Raw genomic sequence first — 27832 nt, forward strand, 5'->3', positions numbered from 1 at the left:
AAAATAATAATAATAATAATAATTTTTACAAAATAAAGAAAAAAACAACACTAATATTAGCTCAAACCAATATATCATGCATCCCTAATAAATTGTACATTTATGTGCTGTTTTTTGTCCAAAAGTGACACAACAGAGGATTTTCATAATTTGTTTTATGTACATTTGTTGCTGTAGCCATTCATAAGCATGCAAGTTTTGGTCCAATACCTGAAACAAAATTAGCATCTGTTGGCCCTATGGAGTTTAAAGTTCTCCGAAACTTATCAGAACTATGCCAAATTGCTTCTTAATGTGATTGGTGGATGAATAGGTGATTTGTTGGCTAAATCACTGCTTATTGTTTCTGTAATAAGATAAGCCTTCTTTAATGAGCTTCAAGTCCTCATAGTTTAATCTCTGAACTTGGACTTGATATTTATTAAAAAAAAATTCTTGTTAACATTGTTTGTTTTTCTTTTTTTTCTTCTTTTTTTCCCCCACACTGCAGGATTTAGCCAATTTGCAGGGTAGATGGGCTCAAATCTCTTATTTAGATTTGAATTTCTTTTCCCTGAAAATGTATTTCCTATTAGCACCGATAGGGGTGTCGTTTGTCTATAAATTGTTTACTTAATTATCGGAAACTCTAGCAGCTCTAAAAAAAAAAAAAAACAATAGGCCTGAATGCTAACCTGCGGTGAGGAGGGCTTGAAACCACCGCTTCTATTGTCTTTCCCTCCAGCGACTGTAAAAATACCAGCAAGAGGTGTCACTTGCATAAATAAATGAGCCAGGTGATGTCAAACCTCTCTGGCCACATCAGGGCACTGCCATATAGGCATACATGGACGTAATCCACAGCCTTTGTCTGGCTTAACTGTTCCAAAGCTGAGATGGTAATAGACTCCTTTGTGCTCCACGAGTGTTCTGCTCCATTCTAGTAGAGGGTGTGTGTAAGGAATGGGAGTAATCATTGGGGAGAAATGTAGGCCATGCTTTGAATGATTGACGTGACCTACTTGGCTCCGCCCCACTCAAGATTACATTTTTTCTTCTATTTCAAAGAAAATTCTGTTGTTTTGCAGAAACTCCTGTGGTATGACATTTAAAATTTCTTGAATCCAAACAAAGCCTGCGGTTGTGGTAAAACATGTTGCGACTTTCATATATCCTTTAAAAAAGAGATAAGAGTTATGTATGTTTTGACAAAAGGCTTCATTTCTACCATTTGACTGTCATGATTGAGTGTATTTGTGAAGTTTTACATTGTCATAATCCTGTTAATGTTACCCATCATCTTCACTCGGCGGCATGGAAAGTATTTAAACATCACTTCATTCTTTCTATGTGACCTATGAACAAAGAGCAAATCAACATCTATCCGACTAGACAGCAGCAAACTCTCTTAAGGCACATTTTTTAAATTAAAGAGCAAGAACCTGGTTAAAGTCTCCAGTCAAAGCCCTGCCCAAGGCAATGAGTTAAACTCATATTTTATCATTATTGAATATGCAAGCTCCAGATGCACTTGTAAATATTCTTTTCTCTGTATATTTAGCTGTGAATATCAAGATATGATATACTGCATTTTAAATAGTTGTAGACCAATAGGTTAGCCAGGCTGATTAATTGGCTGATATTAGATCATTTTGAGATTGTCATGCTGTACTATATATATTTATACAGCTGAAGTCAGAATTTTACATACACCTTAGCCAAATACATTTAAACTCAGTTTTTCACAATTCCTGACATTAAATTGTAGAAAACATTCACTGTCTTAGGTCAGTTAGGATCACTAATTTATTTTAAGGAAGTGAAATGTCAGAATAATAGTAGAGAGAATTATTTATTTCAGCTTTTATTTCTTTCATCACATACCCAGTGGGTCAGAAGTTTACATACACTTAATATTTGGTAGCCTTTTAAATTGTTTAACTGGGGTCAAATGTTTTGGGTAGCCTTCCACAAGTTTCTCACAATAAATTGCTGGAATTTTGGCCCATTCCTCCAGACAGAACTGGTGTAACTGAGCCAGGTTTGTAGGCCTCCTTGCTCGCACATGCTTTTTCAGTTCTGCCCACAAATTTTCTATCGGATTGAGGTCAGGGCTTTGTGATGTCCACTCCAATACCTTGACTTCGTTGTCCTTAAGCCATTTTGCCACTAATTTGGAGGTATGCTTGGGGTCATTGTCCTTTTGGAAGACCCATTTGCGACCGAGCTTTATATTCCTGGCTGATGTCTTGAGATGTTGCTTCAATATATCCACATAATTTTCCTTCCTCATGATGCCATCTATTTTGTGAAGTGCACCAGTCTCTCCTGCAGCAAAGCACTCCCACAACATGATTCTGCCTCCCCATGCTTCACAGTTGGGATGGTGTTCTTCGGCTTGCAAGCCCCAAACATAACGATGGTCATTATGGCCAAACAGTTACATTTTTGTTTCATCAGACCCGAGGTCATTTCTCCAAAAAGTAAGATCTTTGTCCCATGTGCACTTGCAAACTGTAGTCTGGCTTTTTTATGGTGGTTTTGGAGCAGTGGCTTCTTCCTTGCTGAGGAGCCTTTCAGGTTATGTCGATATAGGACTCGTTTTACTGTGGATATAGATACTTGTCTACCAGTTTCCTCCAGCATATTCACAAGGTCCTTTGCTGTTGTTCTGGGATTGATTTGCACTTTTCACATCAAACTACGTTCATCTCTAGGAGACAGAATGCATCTCCTTCCTGAGCGGTATGATGGCTGCGTGGTACCATGGTGTTTATACTTGTGTACTATTGCTTGTACAGATGAACGTTGCACAGATGAATGTTGGAAATTGCTCCCAAGGATGAACCAGGCTTGACATCATTTTCTGGAATTTTCCAAGCTGCTTAAAGGCACAGTTAACTTAGTGTATGTAAACTTCTGACCCACTGGAATTGTGATATAGTGAAACAATCTGCCTGTAAAAAAATATTGGTGGAAAAATTACTTGTGTCATGCACAAAGTAGTTGTCCTAAACAACTTGCCAAAACTATAGTTTGCTAATATGAAATCTGTGGAGTTTTAATGACTTCAACCTAAGTGGATGTAAACTTCAACTGTATATATATATTAGTTAAATCATATTTATATATTATTTATGTGGATTTGTAATATTTTAATATAAATATTCTGTTAAATACGTTTAGTCAATTGAGTAAATAATATTCTGTAAGTATGTAATGTATAAAATATATTATTTAAATTGGTAGAGAGGGATGCGTTTATCAGTCATAATCAAATCTATCGTCAAGTTCCTCTTTGCATTAAAACGTTTATCTAGACTTGGAGTATATCAGTTTTTTCTCAATTAAAAAAAAAACAATTCTTTTTTAAATTGATGACTTGGACTAAATATTAAAGAAAAGCAGCTAATAAGTGCCCAACATAGGTGGGAACTCCTTCAATACTGTTTAAAAAGCATCCCAGGGTGATACCTCAAGAAGTTGGTTGAGAAAATGTCAAGAGTACATTTCTGCAAATTCTAGGAAAAGGGTGACTACTTTGAAGATGCTAAAATATAACACAGTTTTGATTTATTTTGGATTTTGTTTAGTCACAACATAATTCCCATAGTTCCATTTATGTTATTCCATAATTTTGATGACTTTACTATTATTCTAAAACATAAAAAAAAAACAAATTAGAATAAAGAGTTTTTCAGAACTTTTGACCAGTAGTGTGTAATATATATATATATATATATATATATATATATATATATATATATATATATATATATACACACACACACCAATCAGCCACATAATTAAAACCACCTGCCTAATATCGTGTAGGTCCCCCTCATGCCGCCAAAACAGCTCTGAGCCGTTCGAGGCATGGACTCCACAAGACCACTGAATTTGTCCTGTGGTATCTGGCACCAAGATTAGCAGCAGATCCTTTAAGTACTGTAAGTTGCGAGGTGGGGCCTCCATGGGTCGAACTTGTTGGTCCAGCACATCCCATAGATGCTCAATTAGATTGAGATCAAGGTGTTGACTTGGCCTCCAAATTACCCAGAACTCTTTGTCATGTTCCTCTAACCATTCCTGAACTATTTTTGCAGTGTGGCAGGGTGCATTATCCTGCAAAAAGAGGCCACAGCCATCATGGAATACTGTTGCCATGAAGGGGTTTAACAATCTTTAGGTAGGTGGTACGTGTCAAAGTAACATCCATATGAATGCCAGGACCCAAGGTTTCCCAGCAGAACATTGCCCAGAGCATCACACTGCCTCCGCCGGCCTGCCTTCTTCCCACAGTGCATCCTGCTGCCATCTCTTCCCCAGGTAAACGATGCTCACGCACCCTGCCGTCCACATGATCTAAAAGAAAACCTGATTCATCAGACCAGGCACCAACAATCATCCATGTGATTATCTAATCAGCCAATCGTGTGGCAGCAGTGCAGTGCATATCAGATATGGGTTAGTAGCTTCAGTTAATGTTCAAATCAACCATCAGAATGAGGAAAAAATGTGATCCCAGTAATTTGGACTGTGGCATGATTGTTGGTGCCAGATGGGCTGGTTTGAACCCATTTCTGTAACTGCAGATCTCCTGGGATTTTAATGCACCACAGTCTCTAGAATTTACTCCGAATGGTGCCAAAAACAAAAAACATCCAGTGAGCGGCAGTTCTGCAGATGGAAATGCCTTGTTGATGAGAGAGGTCAACAGAGAATGGCCAGACTGGTTTGAACTGACAAAGTCTATGGTAACTTTGATACGCTCTGTACAATTGTGGTGAGAAGAATGTAATCTCAGAATGCTATTCTGAATGCAGGTTGGTGCTGTTTTGGCAGCACGAGGGGGACCTACACAATATTAGGCAGGTGGTATTAATGTTGTGGCTGATCGGTGTATGTTTGTGTGTGTGTATAAATATTATACAAAATAAGTGTTAATTTCATTTAAGACATTGTGTATCTCTGTAATTGCTCTTAACTAAAATTAAATTGTATAACCCCCCCCCCCGCTTTTTAAATATGGATATCAGCCATTTAAATCCCTTATCAGTTGAAACAGGGGTTTTTTTGTGTGTTTTTTTTACACAGATGTTTTTTCACAAGGCTTTGATTGTGTCGTTTTGCGAGTCTCCCCTAAAATTAAACCTATGTTTTGAAGGGTTCAAGCCTGTGCACCATTTCTTTTTTCTTCTCAACAAGAAGTCAATGTTGCATATAGCTAAGCATCTGGTCATGGAATTATGGCTTTCACAAACAAATCCCCAGAACCCAGGACTGTTTATTTTGGCCAGTCTCTCTCTCTGTGTCTCCAGAAAAGCAGGGCACCAGTCCCTGCTGCCCGATAGTGTGTGTAGTTTGTGTGGGAAGGCAAAACCGAGATTGTATTTCAAGATAGTATGTGAAGTTTTCAGTCAGGTGGCATGATGGTGGTTATGATGAGGAAGGTAGATTGTATTTTGTCTGTCACCCATCCACTTTAACTGCAGCTGCACATACCAGAAACACTGCAAGGCCTCCTTAGAAAAACTAGATGTTCCTCAGAACGGTTCCTCTTAAGAACAAGTCACAAACGCCTTCCTGAAAGCCAACCTCAAGTATAAAGATGTTCTCCTTGATTGCCTGGCCGAAATGGATGTTGCTTTTCAAGGAATAGTTTAGTGAAAAAATGAAAATTCAGAACTTGTATGACTTTCTTTCCTCTCTGGAACACAAAAGGAGTAAACATTCACTTTTTTGTTGCATGGAAAAAAAGGTGCAGTGATTTGTGCATGTGTGTGGTCACTGAGGCTTAAAGTCCCTAACATTGTGTGTAACATTTTCAAGAATTTTTATTTTTGTGTGAACTATCCCTTTTATCAACTCTAGTTTGGACAATGGAGGCAGCTTTTGACTGGTGAAAGTGAGCTCTACATGCAGATTTTTAATAAATAGTGCAAAGGGCACAAGGTTCATCCTGCCAGCTGGAAGGAAACTGTACCAGTCTCTGCTCTTCAACTGCTTTTGTTTTCCGCACCAGCAAACCTGCCCCCCCCCAGAGGTCTAACGGACCATAATGTATTTTCCTTTTTTAGCCCATGGTCCTATCCAAACTTCCTCACAACAATTCTGCCAGTGATGAATGAAGTTTAAAGGGGGAAACAATGCATTATTGACCCCTAATGTGCTCTAACACCTTTTGTTCGATGGTAAAACGTGTGTAGATACTATGTTGATGGGCTTGTAGCTGGTGAAATTTGCTATGTTTTTGGTTTATCCATATTTACAAATCTGTTTCATAACTTTGGACTTGCAACATTATACATGTTAGCTGGTACAGATTTAGCTATATTTGTTTATACCATGATAGTATGCAGTATATCCACATGGCTATATGCAGGCAAGACTGTAAAACGTGGCTCATTCAATCAGAATTTCAAGTCAGAAATATCCATTTCATAATGTTAGATTTACTGTTTTCAGTCTTTGGTTTTTAACTCAAGTTTTATATAATGTGAAGCAGCTGTTTGTGCACTGATGCCAGACTTTTCAATTATTTGTTAAGAATAATCATATATTTTGGTTTGCATTCATCAAGTTACAAATAAAGTGGAAAATATTTAGAAAAAGTACATTTTGTGTATAAAATATTTAATTCACTGGATTATCCAACAATAGGTATTAACACATAGTTCAACCAAAAATGAAAATTCTCACATCATTTACTCACCCTCATGCCATCCCAGATGTGTATGACCTTCTTTCTTCTGAAGAACACAAATGAAGATTTTTAGAAGAATATCTCAGCTCTTTTTGTCCATACAGTACAAGTGAATGGTGACCAGAACTCAGAAGGTCCTAAAAGGCTGGATAAAAGTAATCCATATGACTCCAGTGGTTAAATACATGTCTTCTGGAGTGATACAATAGGTGTGGGTGAGAACATTAATTGAAGATCAATATTGATCAATATTGAAGACTCCACCTTTGACTAGCCCCAAGCGGTAGGTGGCTGAATTTGGAAGTGAAAGTGTAGATTTTCAGTAAAGAAGGACTTAAATATGAATCTGTTTCTCACCCACACCTATTATATTATTTCTGAAGACATGGATTTAACCACTGGAGTCATATGGATTAATTTTATACTGCCTTTATTTTCCTTTAGGACCTTCAAAGTTCTGGTCACCATTCACTTGTATTGTATGGACCTACAGAGCTGAGATATTCATTCTAAAAATCTTTATTTTGCAAAAGAAAGAAAGTCATACACTTCTGGTATGGCATGAGGGTTCATTTTTGGGTGAACTATCCCTTTAAAATATAATCGATTTTTACATGGAATGTCCAGCAAAAATAACTAATATCTTGCTGTGTTCTTTTTTCCGAAATATAAAGTTACTTGTACTATAAAATAAGATTGTGGTCATACCGCCCACCCCTACAATATATGAAGATTTGTCTGATATATATTTGATCTATATTTGTGTTGTCCCTCAAGAAGCATGATGAATTTTGTTTGTGAAAAGAGCTCCCGACGTATATACATCCTCTACAAGAATATGCCTTCTTCAGCCCCTAAATGCAAGAGCTCAAATACACTAGGGACATATCCACAGGAATATCTGATACAGTCTGACTTCTACACAAACCAGATGACTGAACCAGGCAGGGAAGCTGCAACTACATGAAAGGGATGAAAAACTCAATTTTATAAATTGCTGCTGAAAATCGTATAAGTGCTAGACATGAGGGGCCCAAAGAAGCTGAGAGGCATCAAACTTTGACACGTGCACACAGAGCTATGTGGGCTTTCACAATAAACGGCACCCTCCATATAGGAAGTCTATTCATTCATCACTGTGTGTCTCCTCCCTTCTCTTATTCCATACCACACTTACTCTAACAGCCTCACTCTATGCTCTTCATTCTCTCTCACTGATTTATAGAGGGTCAAATTTTAGACTGAACACTTGATGTTCGGGTTATTATAGTTTAGAATTTTTTAGTTGTTCTTATTTCCCCTTTTTTCTCTCTCTTTTTTTTTTTTTTTTTTTTTTTTTTTTTTTACTCTTCAACTCTCAACTTTTCAAGTTTAGCTTTATTTTTATTTTTTTACTGTTTTAGTATTTTTATTGTATATATATTTTTAGTATTAAGTATTTAGTATTGTAGTATTTTTAGTTTTTTACGACTGCTAAAGTTAATGTGTTATTAATTAAATATGTTTAAAAGAGTAATATTTGTCATTGCCTTCTAGTGTTATCGCCATCTAGTAGCATTTTCATCTTTTTTCATCAAAGGCGTGTTGTAAAGACGCCAATTTTAGAATATACTGTGTATCTAAAACTAAAATCAAGTCATGGTCATTTTTATTTTATTTAGTTTTGAGTCACAAAAATTTTGTTTAGTTTAGGTTCTTCTAATTATGTTAGATTTTATTTTTATTTCAGGCAACGAAAAAATTTTCATTTAGTATTCGTTTTTAGTTTTCGTTAACGATAATAACCCCGCTCAATGTTCCATGAATTCTGCATGGCCCCTCTCCCCCTCCTGTCTTATGGGACTTCCTCCCAGCTGTTCTTCATACTAACATGCATACATACGATCCATCCAGCTGGGCTTTTACTGTGTAGGGACCTGCAGTCCAAATCATATTTAACTTTCACATCTCACCCCCTCCCCTGGGTCCTCCTCCTGTCTCTGACTCAAAAACTGTCCCAGCTAATGCTCCCAGGTGCTAAACAGTGCTCGGAGTGCATCTTACAGATTTCAAATGAATTAAGACAAAGAACAGCTGGACTGTTGGAATCCGTGTCGAGGAAATGGATGATGCATAGGCCCATTTATTTGATTTGTAGTTTAGTACTTGAAGTGTCTTCCATTGACTAGGCAAATTCCATTTTTAATGCAGTGCAAAGAAAGTCTGGACTGGACTGGTCTGGACTGTTTTTGTTTAGTTTTTTGGTTTAGGCTTGTTTGGTTTTGTTTGGTTTAGTTATGTTATTGTGACGAGGAGGAGGGCGTGGCCGGGCTGTAATGATGGACACCTGGCGCTAAAAGAAGCCAGGGAATGTAACAACAAGGTTTCTACATAAGGGAAAAGAGTAGGTGGGAACCGGCTGAGCAGTCAATTTAAACTTTTTATAACACAAAGGAACTTAAACATAACATAAAATACACAAACTCTCTAACTGGCGTCCCCGGCTCATCTTTATCCCTCTCCCGGCTGATTCAGCACTGGGCGTCCATTGTTACGGCCCAGCCTCACTTTCCTCCTCGTTACAGTTATTTATTTTTTTTATTTTTTTTTCACTGATTGAGAAATACTTCTACAGATAGCATCACTAGATCCAGAACAGAGTTCTTAAGAGAAGAATTTGAGAGTGTTCTTGAATATACAAATGCTTATAGACCACCTACAGGATGTGGATTGTTTTTGACTTTTTTCTCTGTTTTCTCTGCAGTATCTACAGATGAAATGGCCTCTTCTTGACGTTCCTGGGACAGCGGTTCTTAAAGACTCCAGATCACCCACACCAGGGCACTTAGTAAGTCCACGAGCAAATTTATATTCAGTATAGTTCAGTGTATTAAAAAGGTTTATCAGCTGTGATCTAGCTTTGTTGTCTCCCCCTTGGTGAAACAAATGTTTTGAAGGCAGAGATTTTAAACATTAGATTAACATTCAAATATGAAATTGCATGCATAACTTCTTTTGCGGTGACCAACAGAAAGTAAAGCTCACCCGGTGAGTTTGTGTTTGATTTTTGCCCACACAAGCATGACTAGCTTTTAGTTGATGCCCGGCTTAGAATAAGGGCTTAAGCTTGTTGTTATAAGTGTCAACAAGCAACAGACTTATTTTCACACCCCTCCACCCCCTCGGGCCACTCATGCGACCCAACTTTTGACCTGCTTCACCCTAAACAGACACCATGGCGGAGAACCTCAGGAATGCTCGCTCCAAATGGCAGCTAATCCATTCCGGAGACACTTTTTTTTTTTTTTTCCTCCAAACATGGAGGTTGTCAGCTCAAAATGATTTAGCCTATGCCATGGTGACAAATTGATCACTGACTGTGGTCTGGGCTGGAAGATTAGAGAATCTGCCCAAGAGATTCCCAAACAAACCTTTGGGTCAGTTTAGCCTAAACAAGAATCAAATTTAAAGTTCTCAGACTAAGATTATGATGACCTGACAGTGTGACTCGGTACACAGTGATCACAAGCCAGTACATTTGACCCTCTGAGGAGTGGGAGTCAGCAAGGCCTTTGTGGTATGATATTAAATTGATTGAGGTCAAATATATAGCAAACTTCCACCAAGCTCTGGCATTTTGTCTTATTTACTTGGCATGTGTTTCATAAAGCACCTATTATCATGGTGTGGGACTCCAGACAGACTGAAAATGTGCAACGGGGCAATTTCAATCCAATTATACAGAGATGAGTTGACAGTTGAAGCCTGTTGAGGCTGACTTTGCGTTATCAGTCTGCGTTGTGTTGTCCTCACAGAAAGCCAAAACACTGAATGCTACTGTTCAGGAAAACAAACTTTGCTTCCTCATTAGATGTTGGCATCAGGGATACATTTCTGGCATGCGGATTCTACGAATCTCTTGTGATTGAAGGATTAGTTAGAGTTGGTAAATAATTTAGGGGACATGCTCGAGGGTTCATTGTGTTCTTAATGAATGGCTGGTGCTGCTGAGAGCACACCAGACTGCCGGGAGGGTGTGAGTGACCTGTGGACGCCATTTCTGTGGCTGCACAGATTGGGTCCAGAAGGCACACATGCTAATAGGGTGAGCCAGCACGGTCCGAAAGGCTCAATTATTCAGGAATTGGGTTTGTTTAGCATTCTGTTGGCTACCCTCTGAGTGCATGTTTGTGTGATATGGCAGTATTGGGCCCACCTCTTCACACTGCCTTCTATACAATGCATCTGGACCCAGGCCCCATGAATAATACATCAAACCAGAACAGAGGGGCAGGTGACGAGTGAGGCATTATGGGAACTTCAGACTTGTCAACTCCACTTAGAGCTCTGTGCGTGTGTCTTGGTCCAAATTTGTGCACCCCTCTTCCTGTGGCACTACCATGGTTCATGTATCAAATTTTAATACCATGGTACTTCAGTATAGCCTATGCCATGGTACAGTATGCTCATCATATTCATACTGTGTTACCATAAGGAGAAAACCATGGTATTGGAATAGTTTTTCTGTATTTTTTGGTAAAACCATAGAACTTTGATATATACTATGGTAAAGTATGATTGCCACATTCATATATATACCATGGTACTGCAAGGAGAATTTAGTCCCCTAAACTCCTAAAATTAATTTTATCTTTAGAATTCATACACTCTTCGTAGATCACCTTTTTCCAGAAGTAGTTTAGCAGTGTCCTGTTGCCACTTTAAATGCAGCTTGTATACAAATCATCAAACTCCATGTAAAAAGCATTAGCTGGAGTTTGTAAGTGCATGCAGAGTCTTGTATCTGTATCTAAGTCAACTAGAAATAAAATGAGTCCAAAACCTCATTCTCAAAACCCACCAAATTTCGCAAACTTATATTAGCAACAGTAGAGTCAGCAATCGCACTTGGCTAGCCACCACCTTGGCTGTTGTCATATCTCAATGGCATGCACACAATGTAGTCGAGAGCTGATTGTTTAAATTGCCTACTAATAACATTGACAATTGATGGTTCTTAGTCAAGGCTGATGTTTCTGCTAATGGAAAATTAATGCATCTTCATGCAACAACAGGATGTACTCATCATGTGATTTTAGTTTTTACCATTTGAACTGTTATGGCTAGGGATGCACCTATACCACTTTTTCTCTTCCGATTCCGATATCGGAAATCTCAGTATCAGCCAATACCGATCCTGATCCGATACCAGTGTTGTTGTTTTTTGCAAAATCAGTTTAGAATATCTTTACATTATTGTGTGGAACTAATTGGGTGTGCTCTTTAATATGTAAAGAAACACAAACCTCTAACTGCACATTATTTCAATATAAATGTATAGCTTATTAAGAAAAACTTTATTGTTAACTAGTATACTGGACAATGTAGTAGCAAAATTAACAGTAATTCCAGTATAAGTCATAAGTAGAAAAGAAGCGGGGGTTTTTTTTTTTTTTTTTTTGCAACATTTTTTCAACTTGTATCTGGACTTTAAAGGAATCAGATCTCTATTTTGTTCAATTTAGTTGTAAGATAACAGCTCACTTTTCATTCACACAGTTATTTTTTGGAACACATTCAACTTAAATATTATTATAGTTTGTAAACAAATGATAATAATAATAATATATTATAATAGTAATATATAGTAATATATCTTAATTGTGCACCTTTAACTTTTAAACCCTCACGCTTTTATTTTGACATTCTGAACTCTCCAGGAAGTCCTGTATGTGTCTGTTTGTAAGCAAGTTCACAGTAGTTTAATTCACTTCTTATTCAAATTCTGGTAAAAAAAAAAAAAAAAAAGCATCTCCAGTGCCATTCTAAATGCATATTATAAGTGAACTGAACTTATGAGCATCTACATCTGAGATGTTGTTCGTGAGTAGCACTCAAATACTGCGCACCGCGTGAAGGCTAAAAATAGCCGCGAGTGTGTGTGTAAACAGAGTAGCGCCATTCGCTGACACACTGGAGCTGCGCGTGCATTTTATATATTTACTTATTAAACACAGCCTTTTGTGATTCACAGAGCTATTGCACGTCTTCAAGTGGCTTTGAATATAATGCACGACTCGTATGAACTACTTTAATTGTGTTTTTATTGTTCATTTATGTCATGTTTTGAGCTTGACAGTAACGAACATGACTAACACACAGTATCAGATTTGGATAGGGCTCTTCAGACCGATACCCGATCCATTTAAAAACGTCAGTATCTGAGCCGATACCAATCCAGGTATCGGATCGGTGCATCCCTAGTTATGGCCTCCATTTACTATATCTGGTAAATTACAAAACTTATGCATAACAAGATGACAATAGAATGCTTAAATCACTTATAGTCATTTCAAAATTGCCTTTATGTTAAGTCACAAGAAATTGTGGTTCCTAACGGAGATGCTTAAATCGAATTCAAAGCCATGTATTTTCCTGGAGATTAGCATACCCCTGTAGATGTTGATTGTTGTAAATTTTGCCCATTGTTAGTAACGCATGAATCTCACTGCTTGTTTTGGTTTGTCCGTACTCTGAACTGTTTTATTATCCTGCGTTTGAATTTGTTTTTAGACTCTCATTCTTCCAGCGCTAAGGCGATTCATTGTGTCTTGATCCCCTCCTACTCAAATGCCTGTTTGCTCAGAAACTCAAGTCAGAGATGGAAGAGGTGAAGCCAAAAGAAAGAAACAGCAGGCCACATTTGGTTCTTACTCCATGATGTGCTTGTTTTAGCAGAGCTCCAGTTTTAACAGCTCCATGTGGTGGCACCAGAAGTCATCTTTGGCGGGTGGAGTGTTCCTCAGCCAAGCAAGTGGAGTAGAGCAAGAGATTAATCAGCAGGAGTAGAGAGTTTACTCTGCACTTTTTGTCAGCTTGTTTACAGTTGCGACTTTTGGTTTTTTTAAATGTCTGCAACACCTCCTTGTGTTGTAGCGATCCAAGGATCATCGTGCATAGGAACTCTTAGAGGTTTACGTTAAGACCTTTGACTAACTTTGTTTCAACTTAAGTTGAATGTCTTGCGCGTCCTTATTAAGGTTGCCATTGAATAAAAGATTGACCTAGCACCATTGGTAAATATGTTTTTGAGAACTCTCGAGTCAATGTAGTTTAATCGTGACAAAAGGTGGAACAATGTTTACACAGTGACTCACTTTTTCTGTTTGGAGAGGTATTTTGTCAGCTGTTTTTTTTTTTTACTGTCATGCTGGTCAGGCGTCTTCTCCGACGAAGCAACTTACAAAAGTGGATTTAAGAGATTTATCAAGTTTCGCCCTTGACGAACCGCAGGACTTGTTTCAACAAAAGAAAAACCTGTCTTTAAATGGTGCATGTTGACAGACAAACAATCTAAAGGTGGACTCTGACATACTGCAACCAGAACCGTTAGTGCTGTTGTTGCTGTGTTGTTGTTTTTCTTCAATCCTAATGCTACTGAACCCAATGACTCAGCTGAGCTTGCATATGTTGCCAACATTCACCATGCTATGGCCTTACTTTTTTTCCCCCTGCAGTCCTTTATGAAAGTCTTGATTGATGGACTTGAGCCCTCTAGACGCCATTTCTTAAGTGTTAATCTGGTGGACACTTCCATCACTCTGGCTGTAAAGAGCCCACTCATTCTGAGAGATGTGGCAACAAACAGGACTCGTCCCAAGTGTTGATATAGATCCTTGGGATGTTTTGAGTCAGCAGGCCCCATTGGGGGCAGAGGAGGGCGGGGGGCCAAGACTGGCAGCAGTCTGCGCTTGGGGTGTATGTGTCGGAGGTGAAACGGCTGCCGTGTTTACACAGCAGGGATTCTTGGCAGTAGGAGAGCAAGCGAGATGGGGAAGTTTGAGCACTGTTTGCGTAGAGATTCAGACATAGCTAGAATCATAGTGGACAAGGAGCATTGTAGAGGAACTGTGCAAGTTTTCCTCTACCTTTCTTTCACAATCTTGCCAAGAACAATCTCTTGATGCACCTTCAATACACCTCTGAAAGTCTTGCTGGGTTTACAGAAGTCAAAGACTCACTTTGCCTCTGTAAATGGAACGCAAAATTATGGACAAACAGTCAGGACACAGACAGTCAGACAGATAAACGGGAAGAGAGCACAGTAAGAGGCAATGGACAAAGAAGCGACCGAAAGATCTGGTTGTGTTTGGACTGTGGGAAACGAGAGCCAGTCACGTCTCAATGCGGGCCTTGTTCATGTTCACGGAGTGCCGGTTGGAGCAGAGGTCAAACCCACTGCCTACATAGAGGTGGGGGGAAGGTTAGCACGGAGGAAACAAGACCGCATTCTCCACTCTCGCTCCCTTGTGACGCGCTGAGCCAACAAGTAGTCCATTCAATCCATGGCTCACCACCTTACATTGGCTTATGTACACATCACAACAGTATTATTATAGTGCTGCTGCTGTATTTATGTAGTTAGTTCTGGACGCACGCTAGTAAATTATATGCTAATACAAGTTGGTAGTTTTAAGCCAGAATTATACTCTGCACAAGTATGCAGACACAAATGCTTTGCCAACTTATTGCAAGTGCCCAATTCCTTTGCACATGCTTAATATGCATTCTTCTGTTACTGTGGTGGTAACATCCCTCAGTACTCAAAGGAGCGATTGAATTACCTTCAAATGTCTGTGCTGTTAAATCTGATGTATCGTTATTTAGGTAACTAGCTTATTGTAGAAGACATCAGCTAGTCGTGTCTAGAAGGTAACAGTCTGGCTGGGGAAAGTCTTGCAAGAGTCGCATGCAACATTTAAACACTGTGTTTTTGTGTTTATTTGGAGTCCCACAGAGACCCTACACCTTCTCCTACTCTTAAACCTAACCCTTACCTTAAACCTACCCCTAAATTTAACCCTAACAGCAAATGAGACTCTCACAACACTTTCCCAGCTGGACGGTTACCTTCTAGACACAGCCATGGCACCCTTTAACTTTTTTTAACGCTCTAAATATGTAGTCCTAATCTGTTGAGCATTGAAGGGATTGCTACAACAGGTGCTGCATTTGGCCGCCTGCTGATCCCTGGAGGTGTAGAGACTGCGTCACCGGCACTTCTCTTCAAATGCCTGCCTGCTCACCCTAGCGTCATTTATGGCAAGTGGCAGCTGGCATCATGTAACAAGGCTGCAGAATGCATCCCCAGTTCATTCAGAAGGGTTGCTAGTTGCTGAGTGAGAGGAACGCTGCTTTCTTGGGGTGTTAGGTGTGATTTCTCCTACTCACCATACAGATGCTTAAATGCCTAACTGGTGTTTAATTTCCTTTGGTAGAAGTAGGGCAAAGTAAACACTGCAGCCGAGACCTATTGTTCTATAAAACATTCTGGCGCCACTCTCAAGTAATCAGGTCTAATGGCTTTTTTTTCCCACTTTCGGCTGCTTTTTGGATGTTACAACATGCATACTTATCCCTTTTTCTCCCTCCTCCACCTCTTTCTCTTGTTCTGATTCTCAGTCCAACAAGGTGCCTGTAGTACAACACCCCCATCATGTTCACCCCCTTACACCCCTGATCACCTACAGCAATGAACACTTCTCCCCCGGGACGCCCACATCTCACCTCTCGCCAGAGATTCTCGACCCCAAGACAGGTAAGCTCCACCGCCTGAGACACCATAACTCTTCCATTATCAGTGTTTTGTTTTTTTATGAAAGAACATGAGGTGAAAGCCAAAAAAGCTGAGTCACAACTTGTTTAGATGGGTTTCACTGCAATAATGTGTGCATGTAAGTAGGTGAAGTTCTGTGCCTCTAGTGGCAGCAAATGGAATTGCAATCTGTTTAAGTGGACCCCACTGGGCTGGACAAAACAACTTTGGTTCAACCAGTGGCATGAGTTTGGGCAGGACTACCTGTTTGACCAAGCAATGGAAGATGGGGAAGTGAATGAAACTCCAAAAAGTCACTATTTTTTTGCAATTCTGCTTGTGTAGAATGTGCATGTAAAAAAATAATTTAAAAAAAATGTAAATTCATATTTAGACATGCTACCTATACAAACTCATGTGTTCAACATGTAAAATCACTATTTTTACATTTACATTTAACATTTTCATATTTATACTACTACCTCTACAAACCCATACCTATTTAAATGTAATTTCATTTTCACTTAATTCTGTTTGCAATTTCTGTATCAAAATTACGGCATTCGCCTTTCAATTATCTTCCTTGTTAATGAGAAGGCTTTGGTTAACCTAATCGGTACTTATTTCATCAGGCATACCAATGACCCCTCACCCGTCAGAGCTGTCCCCATATTACCCTCTCTCTCCTGGGGCAGTTGGACAGATCCCTCATCCTCTAGGATGGCTGGTTCCTCAGTAAGTCTGCCTCTAGTCTGAACCCTGTGGCCTTAAAATGCATAATGGCAACCTTTCTTTTACCCTGCAGATGATGTAATCAACTTTGTAGCTATTTGTAGTATTTCACATCCTAGCAAAATAGCAGCCGTTTTTCCAGCACAGTTCCCTGATTTTGCTGTAGCAAAATATCTTTAAGTCGCTGAATTGTTCATATTTTTATCTTCAGGCAAGGACAGCATATGTACTCCATCTCTCCCGGAGGCTTCAGACACCCCTACCCTGCACTCGCCATGAACGCTTCCATGTCTAGGTATGTAACAGCAATGAGGACCTAGTTTTCTGCACAAATATGGTGAATTTAATTTAAACCTGCATTTATTATTCGGAGTGTCTATTTGCACCCCGGAGTAAATGGCAACTGCCACACAGTGCAGCTATATGCACCCCAATAGTCAGTGCTGGGCAAGCTACTCAAAAAATGTAGCTTGCTAAGCTACAAACTACTCAACAGAAAAATTTGTTAAGATAGAAGCTATACTTCAGAAAAAGTAGCAAGTTACACTACAAGCTACATGACAAAAGTAGCTTGCTACATTTAAGCTACTTCATATTTTTTCAACCGCAGAAGCGCAGAGCATACTGTCATAGACAAAGCACCTAAAAGACTTATTCACATGACATTTATCAAAGCCATGGTACAGTATATTACAGTTTAGTGCAATACAGTATACAAGTATACAGTAGGTGCAATACGTATGTGCACGTTACAAAAAAAAAGTTAATTCATATTTAGACATGCTACCTATGCAAACCTATGTGTTCAACATGTAAAATCACTATTTTTACATTTAATTTTCATATTTATACTACTACTTCTACAAACTCATATCCATTTAAACGTAATTTCATTTTCACATTTCTGCATACCTACAGTATACTATTCATCTTATCCTGTAAGTCTGTGTCTAGCTGTATTTCTATGTGTACTGGAAGCTTTTGATGAGAGGCCAAAGTGTGTGTGTGTGTTTGTGTGTGAGCACATCTGGGCAATAACCATGTGATTTCTGATGGTATCAGATTATACCATGGTACTATGATATACAACTATTTATGCACCATTCTGTAGTTGCATGGTGCTTCAAAGTACTTCAGAGAATACCATGTTACCACCATGGTAATTTGCTATATGATTACCATATTCATATCCTACTGTATTCACATGGTGCTTCAAGGTAATTAAAAAAATACCATGGTACTTCGCTATATTACCACATTCGTATACCATTGTATTAACATGGTGCTCCCAGGTAATGGTACATGTCCAAAAAACATGGTAATGTCATGGTACATTTTTAAGTGTTTTCGTGTAGGCTAATAAGTGTTCTGATACTCTATTGGTTGGAACTAATTTCTTTACCTGCAGAAGTCGTTCACAAGCTGCACACATATTGAACTTAATAAAGACTTTCTTCATCACTGGCAAACGATATGATGTATTTGCAGGTTTGGTTTCCATTGACTGATTGTAGATCCACTGCAACTAGCATTATCTTTATTTGCTGTGTTATAAATTTAAACTATAAAATTGAGAAAGTGCGCCAAATGATTCTGCTGCGCAAGCTTTCCAAGTCATTCAGATTGAATCGCGAACCGATTCAGACCACTTTCCTATCACCTATGACCAATTCATTGTCAAGATCTGACTCAAATGAGCGATTAATTTGTGATCGGACATGTTTAATTCTGATTCAAAACTGGCATTAGTAAACACTGGGTACATGATGTAGCGGTGTAGCTTTTGTCAACGCTACGCCACTACTTTGTCAAAAATATAGCTTCGCTACTGAAAAGCTACTTGATTTAAAAACTAGCGAAGCTACCGTCTCGCTACTCAGAAATGTAGTTAAGCTAATAGCTTCACTATTTGTAGCGAAGCTACTGCCCATCACTGCCAATAGTCTGGTGGAACCACAGAAATATACGACAAACTAACCAGTAGATATCGCTGCAGTGGCGTGGGGTGTAAAGACGGTGTGTAAATGTGTAGTGTTGTCCTAACGACCGCGGTTCGAATCCGCCTTTTGACCCACTCTTTTTCCCATGTGATTTCCTGTTTCCACTCTTAATATTTCCTTTAATACTACTTAAAATAATAGATAAAAATGAATATAAATGTTGATTTCATCGCAGTGATTTGGTCATGGTGAATGTCAAGGAGAAGGGTTTGATCTGGAGGCGGGGTCTGTCATTCACACTCACAAAAAACCTGTAGGTTATTTTTTCTAAGGATTGGTTTAGGGGTAGGGGTTAATGTAGTGTGTCTGTTGGACTCTAAATAAACACAGTAAACACACTGCAGTGATGCCCATACTGTATGTTAGTATTTAAATATGGGTGCAAATAGTATCTACCATTATTTGCACTGGGGTGTAAATAGCATATACCATTATTTGCACCAGGGTGCAAATCTTCCTTTATTATTACACTTTATATGAAGACAACATGACCCAAACCCCACTGGTACAGGAAACTACTAATATATTTTTGCTCAGTAATTAGACATCAGCATTTTCTCTCTTTCTTTCTTTATTTATTTATTTGAATTTCTCCCCTTTTCTCTCCAATTTGGAATGCCCAATTCCCAATGCGCTCTAGGTCCTCGTATAATGTGGTTCTCGTTCACGGTGGGGCACGTGGTGAGTTGTGCGTGCGTGCCGCGGAGAATAGCGTGAAGCTTCCACACGCTGTCTCCGCGATAACGTGCTCAACAAGCCACGTGATAAGATGCGCGGATTGACAGTCTCAGACGCGGAGGCAACTGAGATTCGTCCTCTGCCACCCGGATTGAGTCACTACGCCACCACGAGGACTTAGGGCACATTGGGAATTGGGCATTCCAAATAGGGGAGAAAAAAAACAAACAAACACTGGGGTCATATGGATTGCTTTTATGTGCTTTTTGGAGCATCAAAATTTTGGCACTCATTCACTTGCATTGTATGGTCCTACAGAGCTGAAATATTCTTCTAAAAATCATAATTTGTATTCTGCAGAAGAAAGTCATACACATCTGGGATGGCATGAGGGTCAGTAAATGATGAGTAAAGTTTTTGAATGAACTATCCTTTAATTAAACCTTAGCTAAGCTAAACTTCAAACCTAACAATTGTTTTAGTATTGAGCTTGAATGTGATGGGGAAATAATCATGATATGCAAAAGTCACATGGTTAAACACGTGGAGTTTTATTAATGCGACTAGTGCTTTCACAGTTATTTTATGACTGCATTTTTTGTTTCTGTAACAGGAGAAAGAACAGTTTATGCTTGAGTTTATTTTGTGGCACAGTGAAATGCTGAAGTCCGGTGGAAAATTTGCGTTTAACAAGAGTGTGCAAATCGCAGATCGGACCGCAGTGTTTTTTCTCATCTGTTAAAATTACAATGCTGCTATTGTATAAGCTGTTGTGAATTTGGAAGCCCTGACTGCAGAATTTTCCAGATAAGGCTGCTAGGTTGAACAGAGACAAATTAAAAGCCTCATATAACGTAGAAATTGTCGACGGTGACTTTTACCCTCTGTCTGTCTGTCTGTCTTTTGCATAAGAAGTACCATGGTAGTACTTGTCTTTTGGACATGTACCAAAGGAATTCCATGGAATTTATTAAAATATTTTGGAGTGCCACGTAAATACCGTGTTAAAAAAAGATAATTTTTCAGTACCATGGTATATATCGAAGTGCAATGGTATTACCAAATTTTACCATACATTGGCATGAACGATGCTTAAACCATGGTATTTTTTGGAAATACCTTGGAGTACCATAATTAACATATTATGAGTATGATTATTGTTCAGTACCATGGTATCGATTTTTCTGTCTGTCTGTCTGCCATTCTATCTGCCTATTGATTGGCCTTAATTTTGAGTATCACTGACTATAAATCTCTCTTTCTCTCTCTAGTCTGGTATCCAGTCGTTTCTCTTCTCACATGGTGCCTCATCCTTCTCACAGCCTGCACCAGACTGGCATCCCTCACCCTGCCATTGTGTCTCCTGCCATTAAACAGGAGCCCAGTGGCGACAACGCCAGCAACTCAGCACACGGGTGAGTCTCTCATCTCCATTGCTATTTACACATTACTTTTTACACCTCCATTACTCTGTCTGTCATTTCTCTGCTCTTCTCTGACTGTCTTTGAATCCATCTGTCACTCCATACAGAAAGCCCTCAGTGCCTGTGAAAAAAGAGGAAGATAAGAAACCTCACATTAAGAAACCCCTGAATGCCTTCATGCTCTACATGAAAGAAATGAGGGCCAAAGTAGTGGCAGAATGCACCCTGAAAGAGAGCGCAGCCATTAACCAGATTCTAGGCAGAAGGGTGAGAGCTTGCGTCTCCATTATGCTGAGATGCATTAGTGTGTTTCTATTCATCATCGTCTTAAAGGGTAGTTCACCCAAAAATGAAAGTTCTGTCATTATTTACTCCCCCCTTAATGTTGTTCCAAACCCATATGCTGTTGTTTTTTTTCCCCTGTGAAACACAAAAAGGAAATTTTTGAAGAATGTACTGGTCCTTTTTATTCTGTGCAATTGCAATAAATGGGCACTAGAGCTTTCAAGCTGCAAAAAGGATGCCAAAGCACCATAAAATTATCATCAAAACTAGTTAATTTGACTTAGGTGCTGTATTCCAAGTCTTCTGAATCGATACGATGCGGTTGATAATCTGGGTCTCCCCCAAAAATTTGGTTTAGCACACGTTCGCATTCAGAATTCAAAAATGGCGCATTGCGTTCGATTACTGCACATATGAGAAGTTGACATGACATTTTTTTAATTGGGACACGGATGTTAGACCTAGACATACGCTTTGGCAGAGGTGAAGATTATCGTGGCTAATGAATTTCAGTCTCTTCCTTACACAAACTATCATATGACTTCAGAAGACTTGGAAAATAGCGTACAAGTCATATGGAATACTTTTATGGAAATTCAATGGTCTTTTTAGAGTTTGACAGCCCTGGTCACTTCAAACTTTCACTGTATGGCAAGAGTTTTATGGGTTTGAAACAACATGAAGGTGAGTAAATAATGGCAAATTTAATTTTGGATGAACTATTTCTTTAAGGGATGATCTAAAGGAGTAAAATTTGACCAGATGTGCTCTTGTTCCGCAGTGGCACTCTCTTTCACGCGAGGAACAGGCCAAATACTATGAACTTGCCAGGAAAGAACGGCAGCTGCATTCTCAGCTTTATCCAGGCTGGTCCGCGAGAGATAACTACGTAAGTGAGCACAGGGTTGCACAAAAAATCATGGCTAGTTCGGCTCCATTGTTTTTGGCTGTGTAAATAGTTTGGTTAATCAAACATCTAATTTGGTCCAAATCATGTCTCCCTACAGGGAAAGAGGAAGAAACGGAAGAGAGACAATAAACCTGACTCCCCACAAGAGAGTAGGTGTCAATGGCTATCTGTATTTCTCTGTTTCACTCTCTCTCTCTGTATGTGTCACATTTCGCTGGAGTTTTTATCAACAGCAACGCTGCAGTCCGATCATTCTACTCACAGATCATGTTCGTTTATTTTATTTTGTCAGCAGGAGCTAGATGATGAAAGATTTGGGTCTTGGTTTCTGTCTTTGTAACCTGAAATTTCTTAAAAGAATAGTTCACCCAAAAATGAAAATGAATATTCTGTCACCATTTACTAATTTTTTATTTTCTCCATGGAACTCAAAATTAGATGTTTTGAGGAAAATTAATGCTGCTTTTTTCATTACGATAGAAGCACACCAAAAAAAGACAAATTGTTTATTTATTTAATTAGTTATTCACAGAAAATCTTGCACTTCACAGTAGCTCTAAAAATATTTTTTGCACTTGGCACATGAAAACATATTACACCAGGTTTGACATCAGTGATTCTCACATGTCACTTATCCGATCGAGTTGTGGCAAGTTTGAATATGTGCAAGCACAAGTGAGATTAAGATTTTAATTGGTTCTTCACACAAAGCTAACATATGGCTTTAGAAGGCTTTATAAGGAAAATAGCGTGCAAGCTGTATGGACTAGTTTTAGGGTGCTGTATAGAAAAGAGTGACATGAACATTCTTCCAAACATCTGTTTTTGTGTTCCACAGAAGACAGACATACAGGTTTGGAATAACATGACGGCATTTCATTTTAAAAATGATTATGCCATCTTTGTTGTGTATGACTTCCTTTATTCTGCAAAACACAAAAGAAGATTTTAAGAAGAGTATCTGAGCTCTGTTGGTCCATTCAGTACAAGTGAATGGTGGCCAGAACTTTGAAGCTCCTAAAAGCACATAAAGGCAGCATAAAAGTAATCCATAAAACTCCAGTGGTTAAATGATAGGTGTGAGGAAGAAATAGATCAATATTTAAGTCCTTTTTTTACTATAAACTTTCCTCCCTGCCCAGTAGGTGGCGGTATGCACAAAGAATGCAAATTGCAAAAAAACAAAAGAACAAGAATTTGGAAGTGAGTGGACATATTTAGTAAAAAGGACTTAAAAAATGTATCTGTTTCTCACCCACACCTATTATATCACTTCAGAAGACATGGATTTAACCACTTAAATCATATGGATTACTTTTATGCTGCCTTTTTGTGCTTTTTGGACCTTCAAAGTTCTGGCCACCATTCACTTTTATTGTATAAATCTACAGAACAGAAGTATTCTTCTAAAAAATCTTAATTTGAGTTCAGCAGATGAAAGAAAGTCACACATCTGGGATAGCAAGATGATAAGAGAATTTCATTTTTGCGTGAACTATTCCTTGTATAGTTCTGGGTTCAGTAATTTTTGACAATGTTGATTTACCACAACAACTAAAAAAGAAGAAAAAATGGCTGTTATGGTAAGACCTTTACAAAGAAGGTGAATGGGGCCAGTCCATAAACGTTAAAATACGCACTGTTTCAAAAGTATAGCGACAAGACGTAAACATTAAATGTGTTAACATGATTTTAGTTTGATAAAATTGCTTAGTAATCTTATCAGTGTGAAGTTATATCCAGTATTACAACTTTGTTGCCTTGACAACGCCAGTAAACTCTGTAAGCAATTTTTATCACACTTAAATTAGGTTAGCTTGTAATGTTTTTGTTTCATAGCTATACTTCTGAAGCAGTCTGTATTTTAATGTTTATGGACTGGCCCCATTCACTTCTGTCGATTATTATTTTCTGTGGTAATCAACATTATACTACAAATGCTGTCAATTGAGCTAAACTTGTATTGAAACTGAAACATTCTTGTTAGTTTATTGTCCATCCTTCATACTCCTGTTTCACATGCAACATTATAAAATAATTTTATGCAGATAATTATTACTTTTGGAGTTTGTTCAACTTTTTTTCTTATTTGCAGGTAATTTCTCACCCCAACCTAAGAAGCAGTGCATCCCGTACCTGCCGTCCGAGAAAATGTGTGACAGCCCTACCTCCTCTCATGGCAGCATGCTGGACTCACCCGCCACACCCTCTGCTGCCCTGGCGTCCCCAGCGGCCCCTGCGGCCACTCACTCAGAACAGGCACAGCCGCTGTCCCTGACCACCAAACCAGAGGGGCGAGCACACCACCCCCACTTCCCCCTGACAGGGAAATCCTGTGGTTCGAGCTCCACTTCCAATTCTTCACCCACTTCCACCACCTCTGTTTCCGCCCATCCGAGCATCTCTCTCCACAGCCAGTCAGCAGCCCTCCTCTCTCGCCCCATCCCCTTCACCACCCTGCCCCCCTCTCTGCTGTCCCCATCTTCACCTTTCCACCAGGCAGCCCTACATTCCCATCATGCCTTGCTTCAGACACAACCACTCTCCCTGGTCACCAAATCAGTGGAGTGAATGGAATAAAATGACAAAATAAACTTTTTTACAACTGTATATTGTTTTTTTTTTGTTTGTTTGTTTTTTTTTTAACCTTTTTATAGATACTAGACTAAGTTTTTAAGATAGAATGAAAAGGAAAAATTATTGGTCAATATTTGACCACCTCTCTATTTTGCTTTTCTCTTTGAAACAAAAGTGTATTTTTTTGTAAATTGCCTTATGGTGACCTTTTCCAACGGGATTCTCCAATGTTGCTACTTGTATAAAAGACAAATGTATAAAGGTTTCATTTTTTTAAGACAAACTTGACAAAATGCAAATTGTAGTTTTAGTTTAATTCAGTTTAATGGTAGTTAGGAGTTTAATTTTCAATACAGTTTGGTTTCTCTTTCTTTTTTTTTTTTTTCTTCTTGCTTTTGGTACCATCTCACCCTTTTCCTAACCCTGTGTGTGACTCTCCTAAGACTCCATAGCTAATAAACCTCAAGTTATTTCTAAAGGCTGCATTGTCTTTTTGGTGGTTGAGACTTGCATGTGATGACTGAATAAATAATGTAACATAGATCCTCTGAATAGACGCAGTATCAGACATGCTGACAACGTTCATTATCTAATTGGGACTCATGATGTGGTATCTGTAAAATGCAAGCACTCGTGATTTGCAGGATCGAAATTACATAATCCATTGTTTCATAAAAGTCAGACACTCTTATTTACACCATAACTTTTACATTACTCATGTGGCGAAAATACTCCTGGAGAGCAGCTTAAAGGTGTTGTAAGCAGTTCTAGAACTTCGGCCAGACTTATCCACTGAATAGGATAGGCCCTGTCTTTCCAAAAAAAGATGTGCATAAATTCAGAGACACTTGGGTTACATTCACAGTTGAATGTGGCACCAATGTGATTTGTTTTACGCTCGCATGTGACACGGATCTGCTAGATGTATGACAGCATAAACTGCGACAATCGCTTTGAATCTGACATTTTCAGATCCAAACTGGTCCACTTTCATATGTGGAAACAAATCGGATACATATCTGATTTTTTTCCAATGTGCATTCAGTGTGAACAGCCAGGTTGGATTTAATGTGATTTTTTTTTGTTTTTTTTGTTTTTTTACATCAATCTAACTCGACATTTTCCAGCAGTGCACTTTATTTATTGATTGATTCAAACATTTGATTGCTAGTCTTATCTTTTCTAGTTAACAAATTTTCAGTTTCTTTTAAGGAAATAAAATAAGGGGCTTCAAGACGGGTTCAGTGATGCATTTGGATTACACATAAATAGTCAAATGAAAAATAGTAGCATGAAAAGATAACCAAACAGAAATGGATTTACAGAATCAGAAACCGTGCTAGCAAGTAAATGCAATTTTGAAATTATGTTAAATAACTATTTACTAACCTTACATATATGTAACATCGCTGTTATTACCTGCTGCCCTTCAATTTTATGGTGTTTCGCTCTAAAGTAACATTACATTCTTGATCTTTGATGGTAATTCCACCATAGTACTGCAAATGCCTACTTATACAACATTAGCCATATCAAAAAGTTTTTCTCCATAACTTGCTGATGTATTATTATAATACTAAAAAAAAAAAAAAAAACTACTTGTGGTTTCATTATTTAGTTTCAGTATAATGCCAGGGTTTGTTAAACACATGCTCTGGGAGTCAGTTTAGGAGCATCAGCTGTTCATACTGGTTTCTAATATCGGCTACATTTGAAATGTCATGTGAACAACCTTGCAAAAAAAAAAAAAGTTCATTTTTTTGACCAGAACATCACATTTGGGGCACATTCAGCTGCAGTGTGCCTTGGATGAACCTCAGAGATGGAGAGAGCATTAATGTCACAGGTAAGAAAATAAATATTGAGTTTGATATCCGCACATAGGTACTGTGACGTTAGTTGTAAAAAGCAACAGTAGCAAAATAGCTTTCTCACACTGATAACTGTCAAAAGTACCGCGGCCCGCGGTCAATTTTTTTTTTCCCGCGCTTTACAGAGACTTCCGCTGTCAGAGACAGGTGTGATACCATTTCATGGCGCCTAATTTAATAACAATAAACCCTTTCAGATAATATGGACATTTTCTGCGTGTCATTTCATTTATAAAAAAATTCGCTTAAAGCACCTTTAAGAGGCCGTTCAGACCGAGTACGTATTTCGGTAAAAAAAAAAAAAAAAAATGCAGCGCTACGAAAATGACACGCAGATGTCTCGAGACGCGTTTTTATTAGTTCTTCTGAACTTGGCACAGCGTCTGAAAAATGGCGAGACGTCTTTTACATATGTGAATAAGCAAGTCTGCTTTCGCCCAAACACAAATTGCAAAAGCTGTATCCACAATTAAAATATTTCCACAACTTTACAGCACAATCATGTGCCATTCTTTTTAATTAAGAGGCTTGGAAAGTCAGTCCTCTGAGATCTCATTAGCTATTTCGATTAGCAAAAGGCATGGAAGGCGGGTTATGAGAGTCTGTGGCCCCTGGGATGCCAATGGCTGCCAAAAAATAGCAATTATGTCTTACTGAGGAGATGGAGTGACCCAATAACACAACTACACACACATATGAGAATTTCAGGGGCAGCAATTAAAGATGGAGAGCTCAATGTCTTAATGTCTATTAAGGATGTGCCACGGTGGTTGACTAATCAACTAGTGACAGGTCGATTAGTGGGGTGGACTACTAACATTAATATTTTTAGTGGTGGTGGTTTTAATGGGAGGCACATTCCTCAAATTAATTGAGAGACGCAACGTCTTGGAGAATGCTTTAGTGTTATTATAGTCAGCAGCATAATAAAACGTTTGCAAGAAGTTTAGTCTCTTTAATGCTTTAAGTTTAGCTATGCACCGCTGCTGTTTCAGCCGCCAAAGTCTTTTGCTGATTCTGTCTGACACTGCTTAAATAAAAACTGCTTGATGTCGTGAATTAGATGCGTACCCTTGCAGTTCTGCACATTTGATTG

At 38.6% G+C, this 27832-nt stretch overlaps 1 protein-coding gene across 1 annotated transcript in view; it reads left to right on the forward strand.

The window, feature by feature from the left end:
* LOC127432983 (transcription factor 7-like 1-A) overlaps window positions 1-25337 on the forward strand; it is a 45517-nt gene extending 20180 nt beyond the window's left edge. Inside the window, exons 4-12 of the mRNA XM_051684543.1 lie at window positions 9429-9512; window positions 16127-16262; window positions 16892-16994; window positions 17203-17286; window positions 20941-21084; window positions 21201-21360; window positions 22160-22267; window positions 22386-22437; window positions 24384-25337. Of these exons, the coding sequence (XP_051540503.1) occupies window positions 9429-9512; window positions 16127-16262; window positions 16892-16994; window positions 17203-17286; window positions 20941-21084; window positions 21201-21360; window positions 22160-22267; window positions 22386-22437; window positions 24384-24859 (1347 nt within the window). The 3' untranslated portion in view covers window positions 24860-25337. The remainder of the gene's footprint in view (window positions 1-9428; window positions 9513-16126; window positions 16263-16891; window positions 16995-17202; window positions 17287-20940; window positions 21085-21200; window positions 21361-22159; window positions 22268-22385; window positions 22438-24383) is intronic.
* The last annotated feature ends 2495 nt before the right edge of the window (window positions 25338-27832 follow it).

This window comes from Myxocyprinus asiaticus, chromosome 42 (genome assembly GCF_019703515.2).
Source record: "Myxocyprinus asiaticus isolate MX2 ecotype Aquarium Trade chromosome 42, UBuf_Myxa_2, whole genome shotgun sequence".
NCBI lineage: Eukaryota > Metazoa > Chordata > Actinopteri > Cypriniformes > Catostomidae > Myxocyprinus > Myxocyprinus asiaticus.